Genomic DNA, 22,805 nt, shown 5'->3' with positions numbered 1-22,805 from the left:
AGAACTATGGCCCTCCTATCGTAATGTCCTGAGGACCATTGTAAATCATGTAGACTTCAGTGTAATTATAGTCTTTGTATAAAAGGGTCATTTCTGTTTGCCTTATTGCTTATTTCTTTCAGTTACTTTCTGTACTATACTGTAGCTGTTATTTCTGTGTATGGTCCAAGTTTCACTGAGATACTTTACTTGGAGTGACAGCATGTGAAAGTAACTTTTATCCTTAAGTTTTGTATACCAGCATATATTACATATACAACAAAATCCCTTCAGTTTGAAATCAGCATTAGCTTCACTTGGATAAGAAGAATGGGGTGGAGGATATATGGCAGTGTAATGGTTTTAAAGCATGAGGAAAAAAATAAAGATTATTACTAAAATATGTGGCTATTAACTTTCAGACAACAAAGAAAACTTGAGTGACACAATTAACTGTTTCAGCTAACTTGACAAGTCTGAATCTTGTTCTTATTTTCAGATGTTCGCTTTGGTGGACAAAGATCACAATGGCTTTATTTCCTTCAGAGAATTTCTTGACATGCTTGTAATATTTTCAAAAGGTTTGTACAACAATGAAATAATTTAAATCTCTAAACATTGCCAAGGGCTTAGACAATGATGTCTAACTTCTACTACCTGAATTTCAATCATGTGATATTTTACATAGGAATCATCTGATTTTCAGGAACAGCCGAAGATAAAGTGAAGTTGATGTTTGATATGTATGACATAAATGGTCATGGTAAACTAACAAGAGAAGACTTCAAAGACATGATCAAGTATGTTCAATAACAATTTTGTTGATATCCTCAGCTTCCATGCTTTGATTTACTAACATATCCTCCCCTAGTTTTACAATTATATGTACCTTTATCCTACATCTCACTGTCATATCTGCCTAAACACCAGACAAGTTCCCTAGATGTGAAGCACTACATTTTAGAGGTCTTATCCTACTGTCTCTCACTATTAATTTTATAAATATTCAGTCTTGTCCGCTCTTCACTGTCTCATACTAACAGCTATACCTTGGCAGAACTAAAGAGCTGAGTGATTTGACTGTAATAATATACATGAAATGTGATACACTGGTCAGAATATTTAAACAATTTTTTTAAAATAAAGGCTATTCAATTGTCAGTAAATGGTTAAAAGTAAATAACATGGTTTTTAGAAACACACACACATTACTGCTGAAGAGCACAATGGAATTTAATCAGAATTTCATTTTTCTTTCTGATATTTCTTCACTTAATTTCTGTGTTGCTTCTTATGTTCATTACATCAATGATTCAATGCCTGTGGTTGTTAAATTCACGTGTTCCTTCCTATGGAACACTTTTACATTAAACCCTTCCCAATTTGGTATCTGCTCCCTTTTTAAGACTCTAGTGCACCACTAGCATTCAAAACAGCAAGTTAATTCCAGAACCTTGAAACTACAATTTTGCCAATAAAACATGTGAGTTGACTGGCACAGTCTCGTATGTAGAATATACAATATTTAATGTGTACGCCTACCGGAAGGTCATAAAATGTTATGAAATGTTTTCAGTTATCATTACTAGTGAGTACCTGAAGATTGTACCTTAGAACAACACTGATATATACACGGATACACAATTACAGGAGAGCTATAGAGCAGCCATCAGACATGTAGAAATATCCAATTCCCTGATTTATCACACACTTGAAACTGAGGGTAACTGTGTGTAAAAGTCTGCTTCTTACAAAGGGCTTCACTTCAAAGGAAACTGCCAACACATTAACGTCAATTCTCACTGTGCCACAAAAATCAGGGAAAGTACCCCACAACTGAAAAAAATCATTTTGTTAGTGTTATAAGGGACAATCAAAAAGTTTCCATTTGAGGCCTGTACAGTCCAGGCTTGGTACACCACTCAAGCGAAACTGCAGTGAGTACTGAGGCAACCATCCCATCAATGCACCATTCTGAAGACACCCGTTTGGTAAAACACTGTGTCCTGTTGAATGAAGAAGTCCATAATTGCCTGCTGCATATTCTCGTCTGATAGGAATCACTGACCCTTTCAGGCCCTTTTTTAAGGGACCAAAGGCATTGCAATCGCATAAGGAGAGATCAGGACTATAAGGCGGGTGCTAAAATGTCTCCCACTTTAGTTGGCATAATTCCTGAGTTACGACATTTGTGATATGGGGATGTGTGTTATCTTTAAGCAGCAGCACCCTTGTCATACACCATTCCAAAAGACATGCTACGCTATAGACAATCTTCATTCTGTGATAGATGTCTACCGATGTTTGTCCTTCAGCAGCTAAGAAAAGAATAACAGCATGTTGATCCTGTTAGAGAACATTTGGTAATAACGTTGTCATAGTTCTCATTTTCACACTTATCACATGCACATCAGAAAGACACAAATATCACTCTAAACTCTTGCCTACATATAGGTGCTTATACGTCCACATCAGAGTCACACTATGTTGCATATATGCAGCAGCAATGCCCTTTATATTTCTTGGTCACCTCAGGAACACACACAAAAATAATATTCAAATTTTAATTCTTAATAATTACCTCCTTTTTTTTCAATTTTCAACTTAGTTCAATAATACTGCTAATTTTTACATGGTTCTTAATACACCCATTGCGGGTGTAGCATCGTAGACTATGCTAAATTCATGTCATGGCATTTGGCATTTATACACCAAGCACAAAAGGAATCATTCTTGAAGATCATTTGATAGAAGTATCTGAGAATATTAATAATATAAAAAGTATTGTACCACTAACAGATGCATACTTGTAACACCACCATGTCCTTGTGCAAAATAACCAAGATTAGGAGTTAGCATCTTATCTACATGAACTTAATAGAAAAGAGCACTTGCAATGATAGGAAAAGGTTATGACCACGGCATTTTCAAGAAACCATCCTGATTTTGTATGAAGTGAATTATCGAAGTAACAGGAAATCTAAATTAAATGACTGAAAAGGAATTTTTCCTTCTTCCTGTTGCCCAATCACATAAAACCAACATTATCTTTCAGATCATCGCTATATTGTAAATTAATTTTTGTTTCTAAAACCTTCCCTAACTTTAATACTGAGACACATGTTGACCTTCCAATAACTTAGGAAAACTTTTCTCACATACACATTACACTTAAGTGTTCAAATGAGAAAGGAAAGTTGTTTCATAATGTCCTATCGATATCACACTTCTTACTTAACTAACAGCCACTGATCCTAGGATAAGGGTGGTAAACAAACTTTCCATTTTCTTATTGAAGGAACAATCCTTGCATTCAGTTAGAAACATTTGAGGTCACATAAAACTTAAATCAAGTTAGTTGGTGGACACTTGAACCCCTAACAAACTTACCAACAAAATGCAAACTTGTCAAGGTTTACTGACATAAAAATGAATTAAAAAAAGAGAAATTATAAATAAATGATGGGAACTAGACCTGGTGATTAATAATTTCAAAAACAACCACGCAAGCAAATACATCAGTACAGAAATTCAAATACGTGTCGAGTTTTTATCTTTATCAGAACATTCTGCAACAATTTCTACTTCTGCTGTAAAATGGCCAAATTCTTTGATTTATGATATCAATGAGCCATAATGAAGAAAGTGCGATTTTTATACAGAAATGCAGGACATTATGCCAATTGGGCATACCTCCATCTCTCCTCAACTCTGAATCATGTGATGGGTTTGCAACTACTCCTGCATTAAGATTTCCATTAAATGATGAGACACAGACACTCTCTTGCTGAAAGTATTCAATGACATACACAACATTTTATGCTTACTATGTGGAGAATGTTTTTTCAGTTGTAATTTTGAAAGTAAATATCAAAACACGAAACAGGTTAAGTAATGGAAGGAGTAATAGTAACAAAATCCAGTACAAATGAGGTGTTCACTGGGTGATAATTGTGCAAGCAACACTGACAATGTACGATAACATTCAGGTAATGTCCTTTTTCAGAGCACCTCAGTGTACTGAACATTTACATGTTTTGTGACAAGTTATTTATTTCCCTTTAAACAAAAATATGTTTAAGATTTTTTTTGGATTCTTCCACATGTAAGACGTTCACTGCACTTGAGATCTGTGAAAGGTACATTATCATATTTGCTTTTCTTTGTAAATATTTATTGTGTATTATTGTTTTTATGATGTGGTCTACATCCTGGTGGATATCCTCACTATGGACCTACTGGAATGAAAAATACATCTAATCTAATCAGAGATGTTATCATATAACTACTTTCACAAGTGTCCTTTCCTTTAATGAGATATAATATGCCTGTGTCAGACTGGATCGAATGGGCCTGTTGAGAGCAAAGGAAATACAGGACTTGCATCTGGGCCTTCGAAGGGATATGAATTATGTCCCAAGGGGTTGAGAGAGGTAACAATAGACCAGGATATTCCACAGATTGGGTGCTTATCAGAATGCCATACACCAGTTTGCTGGACAGGGAAAAAGGAGGGGGTAAATTATTTTCTGTCATAACGGTAAGTGATAAGACCCCTAAAAAAGGGTATTGTTAAGTTCTCTCAGTCCTGAGTTATTTAGAATACAAGGATGAGGCCCATTTGTCAATATATTTATCACCAAACTAAATCCCACAGAAGTTTTGGTCCTGTCCTAAGACTTCACCTACAGCCCATCACAATTCAAATCATGCTGGACTCATCAAATACCTACAGTGGAAATATTTTCCTGCTATCAACCACTTAGACCAAAAGCCACACTCAACCTTGCTTCTCTCAGTTCATACTACTGTCCAACAGTTACCCTTCCTCAATCCTGTTTAACCACACTATGGTTGCCTCCAACTTGGCCTAGTTTCCTAGGATCCTTCCCGATAACACAAACCTCTCAGTAAAGGAAAGAACAGCCATACACCACCTTAAGACAGATTCCAATTTCATCATCCTACATGTGGACAAAGAATGCATCACTGCTATGATGAACCACACTGATTACTTAACAGAAGGTTGTTTACTTAACAGAAGGTTGTTTACTTAACAGAAGGTTATTTACTTAACAGAAGGTTATTTACCAGAAGGTATCCACCAGTTGTCAAGATTCTTCCATCACAAGACCTGCCATAGCGGTCCTGGCCAAAGAGAACAGCATAACCTCCTATACACACTCAAATCCTTACACCCATCCTACCATTTAGCACCTTCTCACATTAAGCCCCCCGCCCCCGTCCCCCATGCAAAACATTCTACATACTTCTTCAATATCCACAGCCCTTATCATTGTGGATGCCCCACTGTAGATGGTAGCTGTGCTACTATTGAAAGGCTCCATGGTCTTCCTAACCAACACCTCCAATCAATGCCCAGAACATTGCTCCCCACATCAAAGTTACAAGCTATGTTCTTCAACCAGACTCACCCCATTACAACATAAGACAGCTACACATCACTGTTTGTATATAATGTCTTACAGACTTCAAGCCCACCAGCTCACTCTTTGTATACCTGAAAAACAACATCCTTAACCATTACTACTACTCCTTCGAGGAGACAATATATAAAGAGTCAAGACGGCAGGTAGTGTAAATTTGATGTGTGGCTCTGCGAAATAATGTCAATTATGCTGTTAAAAAGAAAAATTGTGACAGTTGTAAGGATGAAATAACAAAGCTCAAGTTTACAGTTTATCATCAGTTCATTGAAAATGGTTGTCAAGAAATTTAAACAAGAAAATAGTGTACTGAACATGACATAATCGTGACATGGAAGTTCGACTTCGTCGGAGAACTGGATGGAAGTAAATTTCAAAAGACACAAACAGATAATAGGGGGTGTACAAAACTGTGTAGGGAACATAAACATAGTGCACGAAAATCACTTTCAAGTTCTTTCTACGACGAATGTGATTGTATTGTTAACAGTTCGAGTGCACCACTTGGAAAACAAAACGACTTTGTGAATGAGGTAGAACATGGAATATTTCAGCCGCAGTTAGGTGAATGATCGTAACTGAAAGTGCTCCCAAAAAATTTGCCACCAATAACCTGTTCGCCTGAAACATTATCAATTTATGTTAGCAAAAAAGACAAAATAAAAAGTGCCAAACAAGGTAGGCAAAAAATCGGTACGCTCCGAACACCAAGTACATATAAAACTGAACTGTATGCAGACAGCCAAGGGCGAAATTAGGGTTGCCACAAATCTCCCCAAGTGAAATTCCCTGATATTTCCCTGATTTCCAGACAAGTTTTAGCATTCCTCCTTGCCAAATTTTGAGATCTCAAGGGTAAATTAAGATGTGAGTTGACAATCCATCTCTGCAGCTACCGTACAAGAAACAATTGTGCAAACGCAAAAATATCTAAAAACACTTGCAAGCAGATGGTGCTTCCTGATTTGAGCAAAAAGCCTAAGTACTAACATAACATCTTTGGTAATGAACTGGAGAAAGCAAGCCAAATGGTAAATGAGTTTTATTAAAAGCACTGATGTTATTTTACTTCAATAAAATAAAACACATTTGGTGACAAAAATATTTCCAAGACGGATTTAAAACACCTTCACTGATTTCAGAAACAACCTCAGAAAAAAGTAGGCCTCTTGAAAGAAGGGCATAAGGTGGGAAAGAACTGTGTAAACCAACACTGTAGGTGACCACCAATAAAATTTTGATTCTACTATGTTCATTATTGTCAGTTTTTACCCAGAGTGTAGTATCTATTATTTTACAGGTATTGTGTGATTTTTTGTTTGCGAAATATACGAGTACACAGTGTACAAACTGCCAGCAGCTGACACAATTTTCTTCTTCTTATCGTCCATACTTTCTAACATATAAACTACTTTTGAAGTGACAAAATGTACTAGGACAAATAAAACGTCTACAAAATGCTACACTGTACAATGTGCTTGCAGTGAGACAGTTGCAATTTCTGCACACCATCGCCCATGGCCTCTGGCCTACTGAGGAGCACCGCAATCCTGGATCCACAGATAAACCACGAAAATCCACCGCATTACAAACATATCCAGCCTGCGGGCAGATCGGTGAGACTAGATCTGACGAGCAGGGCCTCCACATTAGTGGGAACCAAAAGGCTTCAGATCGGTATGCTCGATCCATTACAGATACCCACAGAAACGGCCTTCGGTTTTGGCCCATCACGGAAAGCCACTCATGTGGCCAGCTATTCACGAGCCACAGACAGCGTGTTGTTGAAATGAGACCATGGTGATCAATCCGTGCAATCCGTGCAAATACTCTGAAAATCAATAGTAATGAGGATAGGTAGCATTTCACAGTTAAGATGATTGCTGAGCTGCAGACAGACTCATAGAAAAGACAGTTTCACTCACAACTAAATTTACAATCACTCAGATGCAACTCATGCACACACGACGACCACCTCTGGCTGTTGTGTCTACAGTCTCTGAGAATCACATCCAAAGAAACCACTCCTCATACCTCCCTGCCTCTCGTTGGCAGCTGCTAGGCTAGTGGCAAGAAGTGCTGGCAGCACTAACTGCAAGCTGAGGGGAGAGGTAGGAAGGGGAGAAGCAGTAGGAATGAGGGAGTAGGGAGGCAGAGAACATACTCAGTTGCACCCAGCCATTGTCGATGCACGACACCTCAGTAAACAACTCACCTCATCTACTGAGAGAAAAATGAGATTTTTCCAGTTTCTCCCCCCAAATTTTCCTGGTATTTCTCTGATATGTGTGAAATTCACTGATATTCCCTGATTTCCAGCAGACAAGCAATCAGAATTTTAATTGCATAATAAAGCCAGGAGCGAAATTCAGTGCTGCTACGTCAATGAGTACGGAAAAAATTTCCTCATTGAGCAGAAAGGTTTTTTTTTGTCTTCCTGGCAAGGAATGAAAAAAAGGATTTCTTAATCTCATAAAAAGATAACTGTATGAGCTGAGAGGAACAAACATTATTGTTTTTTTCAGCACCACATTGTTATGACATGAGAGAATGGTCCTGTGTAAACAAAGAAATTGAAAGTGCAAATACATGCAAAATATTTACGTGCGGTTTGAAAATGTAACAAAGCACTGTACAGAAAAGATTCCACATAACACACGGTTTTCATTTAAATAAACATGCGAAAAATGTTATATCCTTATCTGGTTCAGTTTCTGTGATATCTTCATGATCTGGCTAAGGGTCAAGACACTTTACCCTTATTCCTCAACACATTCCTCCTGTCTACTTCACCTAGTCCTCCTCAGATCTGTGTGCCCCTCTCCTAGATGTTGATGTTGACCTCAACTTCTCTTATGGCTTCACAAAAACCTGTCCATACCACTGACCATCAACAGTACTTCCATTTTGAAAGCTGCCCTCCCTTTCACAATAAAAGTCACTCACACACAGTCTGGTCACCTCTGTATGGAGCATCAGCAGTGATGAACAACCCCTCACCCAGTACACTAAAGGTGCTCGTAAGCCCTTCACAGACCGGTCAGTATACTCAGGGTCCTTGTAAGACCTCCACAGATAGGTGTTGCCCTATAATTTTAGCCCACAACAGATATTCCGTACTCATACATAGCCCAATCCTCTCACCATGCCCTTAATCAAGCATGTCCATCAAGGCCACAAGCCACATCCTTCCCCAGGGCCATAAGAACCTATCACTGTGTTTAGAGCTGAGGAACATTCTACCCACAATTCTTTCCACCTCCCCTAAAGAGGTACTCTGCAGCCCACAGAATGTATGCAATATTCTGCTCCATCCTTATGCTACACACACACCCAACTCCTTGCCACATCATCTGTGCACACATGTAAGACCCAGGCACAAGACATGTCCTGTGAAACTACCCATCACATCCTACATTCCAGGCCCTTCAAGGATAGCCTATCCTATCAGAAATAGGGCCACATGTGAAAGCAGACATATTCTGTTGCCACTCTCTCCATGGATGGCAAACTTATTATCATCACATTGGCTTGTGGCAATTACAGCTGAACAAGCCTTTGAGACTATTAAAGATTTTACTATATAAAATAATTAATAGTAACTATAATTTAATTGTGATTTTGTGTGAGTTGTGTGGGCAAATGAGAGATACCAAATCAGTAATGGTGCCACAGGATAGGATTGCCAGCCAAAAATTTTGTGGGTCACGACTGCTATTAATTAAGAAATTACTGATTTTCTTCAAGATAGGATTTTCTTTTGTAAGGAAGCCCTATGTGTCTAGTTTGGATGATCCTTCACACGTGGATGCACTGCAAAAGTGCCATGGAATGATCCTGACCATTGGAGGAAGCCAGTGATAGCTGACCTAACTTTGCAGCCTGCCCAAAACTGTGCAAATAAGCTTTGTTGGGCTGGCTATGAAAAGTAGAGTCTTCCACACAGTCTGATATTTCCTCCGAAACCCAAGGCGTTCAATAACCTCCACAGCAAAAGCTTTGCCTTACTCGGACACTACTACTTCTGCAGTCTAGATCCATTTCCGTGGCTGGTGGAGAGCATCTCCAAACCTCATTCTCCAACTGTTTAGGTGTCATGTGGAGACAGTTAAACTGAGTACTACAGACAACAGGAGAGCAATCTAATACTAGCAGTTAGTCGGAAAATAGATACTTGGTTTGTTGTTTGCTAGTAGCAACAATCTGACCATCCAAAATTATGTTAGTCATTCGTAACTATGGTCGCAACTGGACCACTGACACCTTCCTGCTGCCGCTAATGTAATTTGCGTCATCCTCTGCCATGTGCCATCATTACACTTTATCTGTGTCAGCTGCCCTCAATAACATGTTTTAGTCCTTCCTTTTGTAAGTGTTCTCTAATAATTTACATATGCAGTATCTAGACTGACATACAGTTGGCTCTTGGTCCTGTCATCACTCTCTTTGTATCCAGGCACTTTTCCCACTGATTTCAGAGCCTTTTCACCTTCTGTGAACTGTTTTATTGATGTGATTGAGGTCTTTTCAATTAGATCTGTTTAAAATAGTCTGTGGTTAACTATTATTTCAGTAGAGTTATGCTATTCCCTTCTGTCCTTACTCTATTACCACATTAGATCTATTCCCCCATGATCATATAGACGAGGTCAAATCAAACCTGTAGTAAGAAACGATTGATGCCTTAAGCTCTGTCATGGAAGATAGGAGGGTAGTGGGTGTTTGTTTCCAAGCCACACAACTGGGAAGGTAATTGCACTGTTCCACATCATCATATACCAGCTCCATAACAACCACTGCACAGCTTTAAATGCGGACATGACACTCAACCATCAGTCCACCTGAATGAATGTCCACAGCAAAACTGTGGACAAAGACTGTGTTGACAACACAGTCGTGGGACACGTTGCTAAGCACAAAATGCTTGATTTTAACAGCTGCATCACAACATGTGGCACCTGGATTCTCTCTCTCCCTTCACTCCTTCAAATCAGTTTCGGCTGCAATTTGTAATAGCTGCTGTCCCACACCCACTTCCATCCCTGTCCGCATGACCCTATGCCATTCATTCTAAGACTTAAATCATTAGTACTTAACCACATCCCTGGCAGATATGAGGCAAATAATTTGTCACTGTACCTCTCAACTTTAAGGAAACTGGCAGAGAAAGAGATTAGAGGAGGGTAATAGTACTTTGTTTTATACTTTTTGAATGATGTAACTAGTTTTCAGCACAAGAATGTGCATCCAACACTGGAGAAAGAGGCAGTTGATATTTTTTTTAATTTGCTCCTACCATCGTTGTTCGGAAGTAAGCTAAGTACTTACAGTATCTAAAATATGATTATTTCATAGATAGCACATCAGCTTTAATCTTCTCAAAACACTTGAACATATTAACTTATACTTTCATTTTATACCTATAATGATTTCATACTTTATTTTAAAGATGAAATATACATTGTTGTTTCACATACTGATATCTGAAGTACACAAATTCAGTTTCACTATTTACGAGAAAATGTCTTCATAGATTTTGGTATCTTAATGCTGACATAGTTGCGCCACATCTGATATCTAAAGGACACACAGTACATTCGGTATAGCTATATATGAGAAAATATTTTTACAGATTTTGATAACTGCATGCTGAAACTAAAAACATGTTTACATTTCAACAGTCTGTGAAATTCTGCAGTATATAAGCGATGTGATCAAAAGTATCCGGACACCTGGCTGAAAATGGCTCACAAGTTTGTGGTGTCCCTTATCAGTAATGCTGGAATTCGCCCACCATTAGCCTTGGTGACAGCTTCTACTCTCACAGGCATACGTCCAATCAGGTGCTAGAAGGATTCATGGGGAATGGCAGCCCATTCTTCACGAAGTGCTGCACTGAGAAGAGGTACTGATGTCTGTGGTGAGGCCTGGCACAAAGTCGGCATTCCAAAACATCCCAAAGATGTTCTATAGGATTCAGGTCAGGACTCTGTGCAGGCCAGTCCATTACAGGGATATTAGTGTTGTGTAATCACTCTGCCACAGACCATTCATTATGAACAGTTGATCAATCGTGTTGGTTGGTTAGTTGTTTGGGGAAGGAGACCACACAGCGTGGTCATCGGTCTCATCGGATTAGGGAAGGATGGGGAAGGAAGTCGGCCGTGCCCTTTCAGAGGAACCATCCCGGCATTTGCCTGGAGTGATTTAGGGAAATCACGGAAAACCTAAATCAGGATGGCCGGACGCGGGATTGAACCGTCGTCCTCCCGAATGATCAATCGTGTTGAAAGATGCAATCAACATCCCCAAATTGCTCTTCGACAGTAAGAAGCAAAGAGGCCTGTGCTGTGATAGTGCCACACAAAACAACAAGGGGTGCAAGCCCCCTCCATGAAAAGCACGACCACACCATAACACCGCAGCCTCCAAATTTTACTGTTTGCACTACAAATGCTAGCAGATGACGTTCACCAGCCATTTGCCATACCCACACCCTGCCTCCAGGTTGCCGCACTTTGTACTGTGCTTCGCTACTCCTCATGATGTTTTTCCACAGTTCAACTGTCCAACGTTTACGCTCCTTACACCAAGCTGGCTTATGAGCAGCTGCTCGACCTTGAAATCCAAGATTACTCATCTCCCGCCTACCTGTCACAGTACTTGCAGTGGATCCTAATGCAGTTAGCAATTCCTGTGTGATTGTCTGGATAGATGTCTGCCTATTACACATTACGACCCCCTTCAACTGTCAGCACTCTGTCAGTCAACAGATGAGGTTGGCCTGTCGCTTTGTGCTGTATGTGTCCCTTCACATTTCCACTTCACTATCACATTGGAAACAGTGGGCCCAGGAATGTTTAGGAGTGTGGAAATCTCGCGTACAGATGTATGACAAGTGACATCCAATCACCTGCCCACGTGCGAAGTGCGTGAGTTCTGCAGAGTGCCCCATTCTGCTCTCTCACGATGTCTAATGACTACTGAGGTCGCTGATACGAAGTACCTGGCAGTAGGTGGCAGCATAATGCACCTAATATGAAAAATGTATGTTTTTGGGGGTGTCCGGATACTTTTGATCCTATAGTGTAGTAACTTTTGATCATATAGTGTAGTAGTGTGGATTACCAGCAACAAAACTGGTCCAGTAAGTAGGTAACAGCTCATTAAAACATTTGTCTGGAGTGTAGCCACCGAGGGAGGTGGTGCAGTAGTTAGCACATTGGACTCACATTCGGAAGATGACAATAAAAATCTGGCCACCCAGATTTGTGTTTTCTGTGGTTTCACTAAATCAATCCAGCCAAATACTGGGCTGGTTCCTTTGAAAAGGGTATGGCCTATTTCCTTCACCATCCTCGATGTAATTTGAGCTTGTGCTCCATCTTTGATGACCTCGATGTCGACAGGACGTTAAACCTAATCTTCCTTCATTCCTGGAAGTGTAGCTCAAAAAGGGGTGAAATTTTGACAGTAGAAAAATAAGAGAGGAAATGACAATTTGGTGGTACAGAAGGATTTTGAAGGTCATACTGCTGCAAACCAATCTCGGAGAACAACACAAGAGATACAGAAAGACGAGGGCAGCGAGAGAGAGAGAGAGAGAGAGAGAGAGAGAGAGAGAGAGAGAGAGAGAGAGGCAAAATTGTCCAGAACTTTAAGTTCTACAAAAAATTTGGTAATTAGATTCACTGCATGCCCATTTGATGAAAAAATATTAATATGGTGTATTTAAAATAGTATCTACACTTTTGATTACTGCTCTAATACCAGTTATTCTGCTATCTGAATTGAAGTGGATTAAATGACATTTCTGACAAATGTGTGTACAGTCACAAGGGGCATTTTTTATTACTCCACTCAAGTGTAATGCCACCGAATTGAAAGGGAAGCAATCAGTAAAACAATAACCACTTGATTCTAATTTAAAAATTCTTAATTTTTAGTTTACATTATTTTGATTTGTAAAAGTTAGATATTTGCTGGCATAGTATATACACATTCTGCTTATGTTTTAGGTCACTGATTGAAACTGCTAACTCTGATGTTGATCAAACTCATCTGGATGACCTCATAGTGTCAATGTTGCGTAATGCTGGTTTGGCAGACAAGGTAATGTAGCATAATTTAAATCACCACTCAGACTGCATGCATAGCATGAACACTACAATTACAAAAACACAATAGGATTCAAGCATAATATATTTCACTAGATGGAGATCTCATGTAAAACCTACAACATTGACACTACTCACAGACAAGAAATGCTCTTAAGTATATAACAGCACATTTGAGTGCAACTTAACTGAAGGCAATCCTAAACACAAGAATGTTGACTTATTTTGGATATTTCCATCCCATGTTATCTCGTGAAATTATCCTATTAACTAAAGTAATTAAAAGCAAGTAGAGAATATTGTGTAAAATGGACTTTACATCACAAAAAGCATTTTTAAGGATCTTAGAATTCTTACATACACTCCCCTATATTTTTGCTTCTCTGTTGCTGACAAAAATCAGTTCCAGCTTAACTGTGATTTACACAATCACATCACAAGATAAAAAATAACTTTAAAGAAAACTTCTCCTTGTCTAGCATTCAAAGTGTAATTGTGTACTCTTGTTAAAAGTTGTTCATCACACACATATCTAACATAAAGAAAGAAACTGGAATTTTCAATTATTACAAAAAGAAATAAAAAACCTATCTATCAGCCATTCTTTCTACAAATTATCTGAATGTCAATGGTTGAGAAGTTCTATAAAGTTATATGGCAAGTAGAATTATACTGTAAACAGGGAATTGTATTTAGAAATATAGGTAACTAATTTCTTTGAAAAATGCCCATGTAATCAGCTAAATATTAAGCTATCAATAGGAAATACACGTAGCCATTCAAGATAAATACAATACAACAATGTTTTTCGAAGTACCAGTTTTCTTTCTTATTTACTTTATTAGCTTTAGCAGGCGTAAGTAAAGGGTGTCTCATGAAAGATGCTTGTCAGGGTCTGCGGGTCACATGGCGCATTTGCCAGCTGTTGCTGCTGCGTCTGCCGGTCCTTGTTATGCATAGTTTTCAGACACCAACACTTTGCGCATGTCCCAACACTCCGCGACTGAGTGTACTGGTGTTTTCTTTTGAGTATTTTTGTCAAATTTATTCATTGCTAGAAGTCATTACTGCAATTGCACTGAGTCTAGGGCTTTCCCTGCCCATATGTCACAGGGCCAGGTCCTCGGACAAAAACACTGTGTGCGTGTCTTCTGTACTGTGCGACACGGAGTGTTCAGGTGTTTTGTTTTGAGTTTCCATTTGGTATGGTATACACAAAGGATCAATGAATGTTTCTCGTGTTGAATTATGCAAAAATTTAATTGTATGTGGAATGTTGACTTTAACTCATACGAAAATTTCCCGGTGTGCATGTTCCCTATGATTCGATGATACGCAGATCAGTGAAGAAATTTCAAGAGACTAGATCTGTTTTACACAAACGATGGCCTACAGAACCTAGAGCTTTAACTGAAAATAAATTAGATGAGATAGGGGAGGACTTGGAAAGAGATCGAGAAAATTTCTGCACCGTTTGGCTCTTCAGTCTGGAGTATCAAGGGCATCTGCTCACAAACCTGTGCACAAACTGGAATTGAAACCTTACAAAATAACAGTAGCGCATCAACTGAGGAACTAAGATACTGTTTCTTGAAATCATTCCTACAACAGGCTGCCTGTGCACGATGGGCAACCTGATCCTGAGAGGCTTTTTTTCTGATGAAGCGTGGCTGCATTTGTCAGGGTACATAAATTCTCAGAACAATCGACTGGAGCTCCAAAAATCCTCATGGATTATATCGGCATCCTTGGCATGATGTGAAAACACGAGTCTGGTATGCAATGTGCATAATGAATTATTCGACCAATCTTTTTCCACAAAACAGTATGTTCTTACAGGTATGTGAACAATAAACTGCATCCTTTTTTTCGAGAACTAACACCTATAAAAGGTGTACCGTAATTTCAGGTAGGACAATGCAAAGCAATGCATCGTCAATGCCTCTATGATAGCAATACAGAGTATTTTTGTTGTCTGACCTCCACACTCTCCAGATCTACATCCATGTGATGTTTATCTTTGGGGAATGTTAAAAAGACACTGCATGTACCCAATTTCCACACACTCAAAGAGTTGATAGCCAATGTTCGGCTAGTCATCTCCCAGATTTTGGCACCCAAAACCTGTTGAGTGTTTGCTACTGTGTTCAGCAGACATCACACTGTTCTTATCACAGAGGGACTTCACTTTGACACCTGATGTAAGTAAAGGAAAGCTTAAGTTAATCGGATGGCAACATAGGCTTAACTCAAGGGAAACCACACATGCAGCCAACTACTGACAGATTAGTGTCTGAGAGCTGGGTGCAGCAGCAGCTGGTGGATGTGTGACCTTGCTGCGCAACCCGCAGACCCCTCCCGGGTGTCTTTCATGAGACATCCAGTATTAATATTATTATGCAATACAGCAATAGTTTACTTCTATAAAGGAAACAGATTTTCAAATTTTGTGAATGGTTTATTTTTAAAAAGGAATCAGATTCTGTAATTTGTATTGAGTGCATTTACCCCCCCCCCCCCCCCCCCCCAATGACTCGTTCTACATTCCATCAAGAAGCTCTCTTTGAATGCAGTGAACATTCATCACTCACTCATTGTGTCATGTTGAAGGTTCTCATTCTTGATGGGATCAACAAAACACAACTAGTGGATGATGAATACTGATCACTGTTTTTAAAAAGAGCTCGGTTTAACAGCAGCCATGTCCAGTTTATCATTCAAAATGATTTACCTCATTATGAATGTTAATATCAAAACTTCTTGAAGACTGGTTTATGGCTCATACAAAGCTGCACTGAGACGCGAGTGGATTATTATTAACACTGCAGTGGTCAAAGGTAAATACAAGGGTGACTCAAATGAAAATCATAAAAGTGCTACAATATTTTTAATTGTACCAATGAACAAAAAAACTTACATATCATTTTTCGACGTACTTTACCTGACATTGAAAGCATGTATTCCACTGCTTCAGATGTGCCCAGATATAACGGTGAAACAATTCTTTCCATTGTTTGTGCAGCCACTCGTGCACCACGGTTTCCACCCCTTCCACCATTTCTGAAATGCCTGCCTCCTATTGCTTTTATGAGTGTACTGAACAGATGAAAGTAACTATGAGATCTGATGAATAAGGTGGATGTACCAGAAATTAAAATCTAATTTTTTGAATAGTGTCAACTGTCTTACGGGCTGTATGTGGTCGGGCACTGTCATGCTGTACTCCCGAAGTCAGAAGTCCTCATTGTTCACGCCTGACTGCAAGGCAAAGTTGGTTTCTCAGCCTATCTGAATAAGAAGTACTGGTTACTGTCACTCCCTAGTCCATGTAATGCTATAAAATTACTCCCTTTGCATCCCAGAAGAGAATGAGCACGACTTTTCCAGCAAATGGTTGCTGTGGAATTGTTTTGGTTTTGGCAATGAGTTGTAGTGACATTCTTTGTTTGATCTTTTCACTTCTGGTTGGTTATAAGTCATCGGCTGTAACAATTCTTCCAAAAATGTACCACATTTGATGTGGAAACAGTGCAAAAATTTTTGACAGGCATCCACATGACTGTCTAATTCGCCAGTCAACTGGCGTGGCACCCCTTTTGCTGACAATTTACTGAAGTGCAGTACATTGTGAACAATACTTTGCATTGAATCAATAGTAATCTTCAAACTTGTGGCTATTTCATGCAGTTATACATCTATTCTCCTTTACCAGCTCTTCTGCTCATGCAATGTTCTTATCTGTCGCTATGTGGTGGGCCTGCCCTGGTCTTGGGGCATCCTTCACAGAAGATACACCACTTTTAAACTTCCTACACAACTCGCACACTTGCTGCAATGACATTCAGCGATGAATTTTGACTTGTTTGAGACCTACACTACACAAAAAACACATCACAAATCGCTGTTTAACTGCGGTGAACTCTGACAGAGGGGTGGCCATCCTCTTGTGAACACTGCTGCCTTCTCCTGCATCGTAGCGTCAGTCTGCCATATATCAGTCACTACCTGAACATCAAGGAACACTACTGCCACCTATCAACTCCATCACACAATTTTTTGAAATTTTATGGAACTTTTATAAGTTTTTCATTTGAATCACTCTCGCAATATGTTACCAGAAGCCAATAGACACAAACTCATTTCAAAAGAAATCATATTTCCAGCAAACGATTCTAAGGGCTTATAGAGCTTTTTGTCAGCTACCCCCATGACCACACATCCATCCTTGCCACCACACAACACTAAAAATTAGTAACACAATTTCTAAAGTCATCATGCTCAAAGACTGATTCGATGTAGCTCTTCATGCTAGCCTAACCTGTGAAAACATCTTCATCTCTACTCAGCTACTACAACCTACATCCATTTGAACCTGCTTACTGTACTTGAGCCTTTGTCTCCCTCTACAATTTTCACCCCCTCACACTTCCTTCCATTACCAAATAGATGATTTCTTGACACCCTAAAGATGTGTCCTATCAGCCAATTCCTTATTTTACTCAGGTTGTGCCACAAATTTCTTCTCTCTTCAATTCAACTCACTACCCCTCAACCAGATATTCACTCTTCTTATCCAATTTTCAGCATTCCTCTGTAGCATTAGACTCCAAAAGTATCTATCGCCCTCTTGTCTAAACTGGTGTCACTAACATTCCACTTCCAAACAAGGCTACACACCACACAGATGCCTTCAGACAAGACTTCCTAACACTTAAATTAATATTCAGTGTTAACAAATTTCTCTTTTTCAGAAATGTTTTTGCCACTATTGCCATTTTGCTGCCTAAATCACAAAATTTACCTTCTTGGTATTTTAGCATATCATCCCCTAAGCTAATTCCTTTCTAAATTTCTCCTTGCTTTTCATTAGCCTGCTTAATCAATGTAGAGAAAGAATAACATTGGAGATCCTGTCTCACATAACTGGAGCCTGATTTCTGTGGAAGTTGTGGATAACTTTTCCCTGCTTTTCTTTTATCTCTGCTACATTTAGAATTTCAAAGAGCTTATTCGCATCGCCATTGTTAAAAGCTTTCTCTAAATCTTCAAATGCTGTAAATATAAATTTGCCTTTTTTCAGTCTGTCTTCTAAGACAAATTCAAAAATCAGTATTGCCACTTGGGTTCCTACATTTCTCCAGAATTGAAACTGACCCTCGAAGTTATCTTCTACCAGTCATACCACTCTTCTGTACATAATTTGTGCTGTATTTTGCAGCAATCTCTTATTAAACTGATGGTTCTGTAATTTTCACAGAGGTCAGAACTCACCTTCTTTGGGAATGGGATTATTACATTTTTGTTGAATGTCAGAGGGTACTTCACCTTTCTTATATCATGCATAACAGAGCTCAATAATTCTAAGAGAATGTTGTCTACTCCAGGTGCCTTGCCTCAACTTAGGTCTTTCACTGCTGTGACAAAATTCTCTCTCAATACTGCACTTCCCATCTCATTTTCATCTACTTCCTATTCATACACATAACAGTGCTTTCATTTTCATTTCCTCTGTACAGTCCTTCTATATGCTCCTGCTGCATGTCACGCTTCCCTTCTTTGCTTAATACTGATTTGACATCTGGTCTCTTCTTCAGTCTTAATCTGCAATTCATAATCATTAAATTATGGCCAAAGTCCACATCTGCCCCTATAAAATGCTTTGCAGTATAAAATCTTGTTTCTAAATCTCTGTCTTACCATCACATAATTTAATTGCAACCTTCTGGTGTCCCCAGGTTTCTCCTATGTGTACAACCTCCTTTCATGATTCTTAAACCAAGTGTCAGCTATGACTAATTGTGCTCTATGCAAAATTCTACCACGTGGCTGTCCCTTTCTAGATTTACTACATCTAGATCTGTACTCTGCAAAGCATCATGAGGTGCATGGGAGACGGTTAGTGCCATTGTGTCAGTTATTAGGGTTTTTTCCTGTTCCATTAACGTATGGAGCTCGGGATAGAGTAATCATTTAAAACCAGTTCTTGAAACTTTGTTAACAGACTTTCTTAGGATAGTTTACATCTAGCTTCAAGAGTCTTCGAGTTCAGTTCCCTAAGTATCTCGGCGACACACTCCCATGGATCAAACAAACCTGCGACCATCGTGCTGCCCTTCTTTGTATATGTTCAATATCCTCTGTTAGTCCTATCTGGTACGGGTCCCATACACTTGAGCAATATTCTAGAATCTGTTGTACGAGTGATTTCTAAGCAGTCTCCTTTGTAGACTGATTGCACATCCCCAGTACTCTACCAATAAACAGAACACTACCATCTGCTTTACCCATGACTGAACCTATATGATGATTCCATTTCATATTCCTACAGTGTCTTACACTCAGCTGTTTGTACAAGATGGCCGATTCCAACAGTGGCTCACTGATATTATAGTCTATGTTCTTTCGTTTTCTGAAGTGCAAAATTTTACATTTCTGAACATTTAGAGCAAATTCCCAATCTCTGCGCCACTTTGAAATCTTATCAACTACTGGCTGAATATTTATTCAGCTTCTTTCAGATAGTAATTCATTGTAAGTAACTGCATCATCTGCCAAAATTCTGAGGTTACTATTAATGTTGTCAGAAAGGTCATTAAAATACAACATATACAGCAAGGATCCCAACACACTTCCCTGGGGGCACACCCAAAATTACTTCTATGTCTCCTGAGGGCTCCCTGTTGAAGATATCTTGCTGCATTCTATCTACCAAAGAATCCCCAATAAAATCAAATTTTGGTGGATAGCACATACAATCTTACTTTTGACAAAAAGCATAGGTGTGCTACCGAGTCAAATGTTTTTCAGAAACCAAGAAATACATCATCTATCTGACTACCTTCATCCAAATCTTTCAATATTCATGTGAGAAAAGTGCACATTGGGATTCACATGATGATGTTTTCGAAATCCACACTGGGTAGCAGCGAGTAGGTCATTCTGTTCAAGATACCTGATTATGTTTAAGCTCAGAACACGTTCTAACATTCTTCAACAAGTCAAGAACAGTGGAGGGTAGTTTTGCAGATCACTTTTACTACCCTTCTTGTAGACGGGTGTGACCTGGACCTTGTTCCAAGAAAAGGGCACTGCTTTTTTGTTCGAGGGATCTACAGTAAACTATAATTAGAACAGGGGCTAACTTAGCTGAAAATTCAGTATGTAATCTGACAGTGATTCCATCGGGCCCTGGAGCTTTCTCAGTTTTAATGATTTCAGCTGTTTCTCATCATCACTGACACACTTATTTCATTCATGTTTTCAGTGGTATGAGGTTTAAATTGGGGTAATTCTCCTGGGTTTTCCTTCATAAAGGAACATTTGAAAATGGAGTTAAGCATTTCACCTTTTGCTTTGCCATTCTTAATTCCATTTTCTACCTCATTCACTAGGGACTAGGCAGTAACTTTGGTGCCACTAACAGCCTTTGCATACGACCAGAATACATACAGTATTATGCTATGGTAGTCGATGAAGACATCACACATTGCTCTATTAACAGCCAAATGCATTTCATTTAGCATCTATAGCCCTATTCTTTGTTTTACAACTATTATGCCGTAATGTGTGTTTCTTTAGAAGTTTCTTTACAGTGACTGTGTACCATGAAGGTTCCTTACCATTATGAACTGTTCTACTGGATACATATCTATCCAGTGCATGGTCAATTATTCCTTTAAACTTGAAGCATAGTCTCTCTGCATGCTCCTTCCCTGTGATGAAAGTTTCCAATTCCTAATTGAGATACAACACTGCTGATTTTTTAACTAGTTTAAGTGAGCATATGTATATCTCTGCTCAGTTCAGATGTCCTTTGTACTTTGTCAATCATTGTTGCCACGACTGTGTCATCGTCACTGATACGAGTTTTGATTTGGACATCCTCAAAGATGTCAGGTCTATTTGTTGCCATTAGATCCAATATATTTCCATGAGTAGGGCTCCTAGCTGCATTTAGTAAAGTTCACAGGATGCCGCATCATGCCCACCAGTAACGAAATTGTAATTTTCTTATTTAATTGTTGAAGATTATAGTCTCCACCGCTGATTACATATGATTGGAAAATGTATGTACAAGTGAACCAAGGTTTTCTCAAAAGTTTTCAGTTACAACATGTGACAAGTCTGGTCAGTGATAGACCAATCATCATTTTATGCCCACTCCTGAAACTGAGTCTTGCCCAAACCATCTCACATGCAGCTTGAGTTTCTATCTCAGTGGATTTGCCTGTTCTTTCGATATACACTTCTATTTTCACCAAAAATCTCAATGCTATCAATTTCAGGTTTCAACCAGCTTTCTGTACCTAGTACTATGAGAGCTTCAACTACTTTTCATGAGCACTTCAAACTCTGGAATTTGTTGCGAATGCTTCAATAGTTTACCATTAGGATTTTAATACTCTCACCTGTGGGGGAGGCTTTCTTTCGATGTCACACTCATACAGCTATCATCTGGATTGGATGCAGAGTCACCTAACCTGAAAAAACTCTTGTGTGCACCCCACACACCATCAGATACCTGAGTAGCAGCCTCTGATGTGTAGTGCACAGCTGACATTATTTAGGGGGGACCATTAACAGTTCTCAACCCTATGTCGCGAGTCCAGAAAGTAGCAGCCTAGCTTGTCACAGAACTTTTGAAGTCTCTGGTTTAGTCCTTCCACTTAACTCAGAACCAAGGGGCCATGATCAGTTCTGTGGATAATACTGCAAATTGTGAGCTTCATTGAAACACCACACACAAGGCTGATCTTCTCAACCTTCTCTGCCAGTCGCTGGAATGACTCAAGAATAATCTCGTAGCCCAGACGACAGGCATCACTTGTTACAACACGCACCACAATCTACAGTTGGTTGCACCCTGTTCCCTCAATGGCTGCTGGAATAGCCTCTTCAACATGTTAAATGAGGCATCTGGGCACACACACTGGTGGCCTTTCCAGCCCCTTGGTGCCATTTCCCTAAGGTGTACCATTATTCGCCGTATGTCTGAACTGCCAGTGATTAAAAGACCACTAACTCTTTGTGTCTGCCTCCTCCTGACACTGGACAAAATAAGTTCCCCCAAAACATGTGAAGTAAATCCCACTGGCTCAGTTTCAGTGAAACACAGCACCTCAAACTTGTTGGTTAGGGGGATCGGTACAACAAACTGAATCCTCCCTGGTCCCTGTCCACCCTCTGCAGGATGCCTAGATCTAGCATTGACATGTCACTTGCAGCAAGTAAACAGGTAATGACAAATCCTGTACTTTCTGCA

At 39.3% G+C, this 22,805-nt stretch overlaps 2 protein-coding genes across 4 annotated transcripts in view; one reads left to right on the top strand and one right to left on the bottom strand.

Annotated features, from left to right (window-relative positions):
* LOC124805029 (GPI mannosyltransferase 2) overlaps positions 1 to 22,805 on the bottom strand; it is a 256,187-nt gene that overhangs the window by 137,362 nt on the left and 96,020 nt on the right. The window lies entirely within an intron of this gene.
* Positions 1 to 22,805, top strand: part of LOC124805028 (dual oxidase 2-like) — a 250,335-nt gene that overhangs the window by 135,355 nt on the left and 92,175 nt on the right. For both annotated transcript variants that reach the window (XM_047265439.1, XM_047265440.1), the window contains exons 19-21: positions 479 to 560; positions 686 to 779; positions 13,445 to 13,538. In XM_047265439.1, the coding sequence (XP_047121395.1) occupies positions 479 to 560; positions 686 to 779; positions 13,445 to 13,538 (270 nt within the window). The remainder of the gene's footprint in view (positions 1 to 478; positions 561 to 685; positions 780 to 13,444; positions 13,539 to 22,805) is intronic.

Source organism: Schistocerca piceifrons, chromosome 7 (genome assembly GCF_021461385.2).
Source record: "Schistocerca piceifrons isolate TAMUIC-IGC-003096 chromosome 7, iqSchPice1.1, whole genome shotgun sequence".
NCBI classification, from domain to species: Eukaryota; Metazoa; Arthropoda; class Insecta; order Orthoptera; family Acrididae; genus Schistocerca; species Schistocerca piceifrons.
This window is presented reverse-complemented; position numbering and strand designations above follow the sequence as displayed.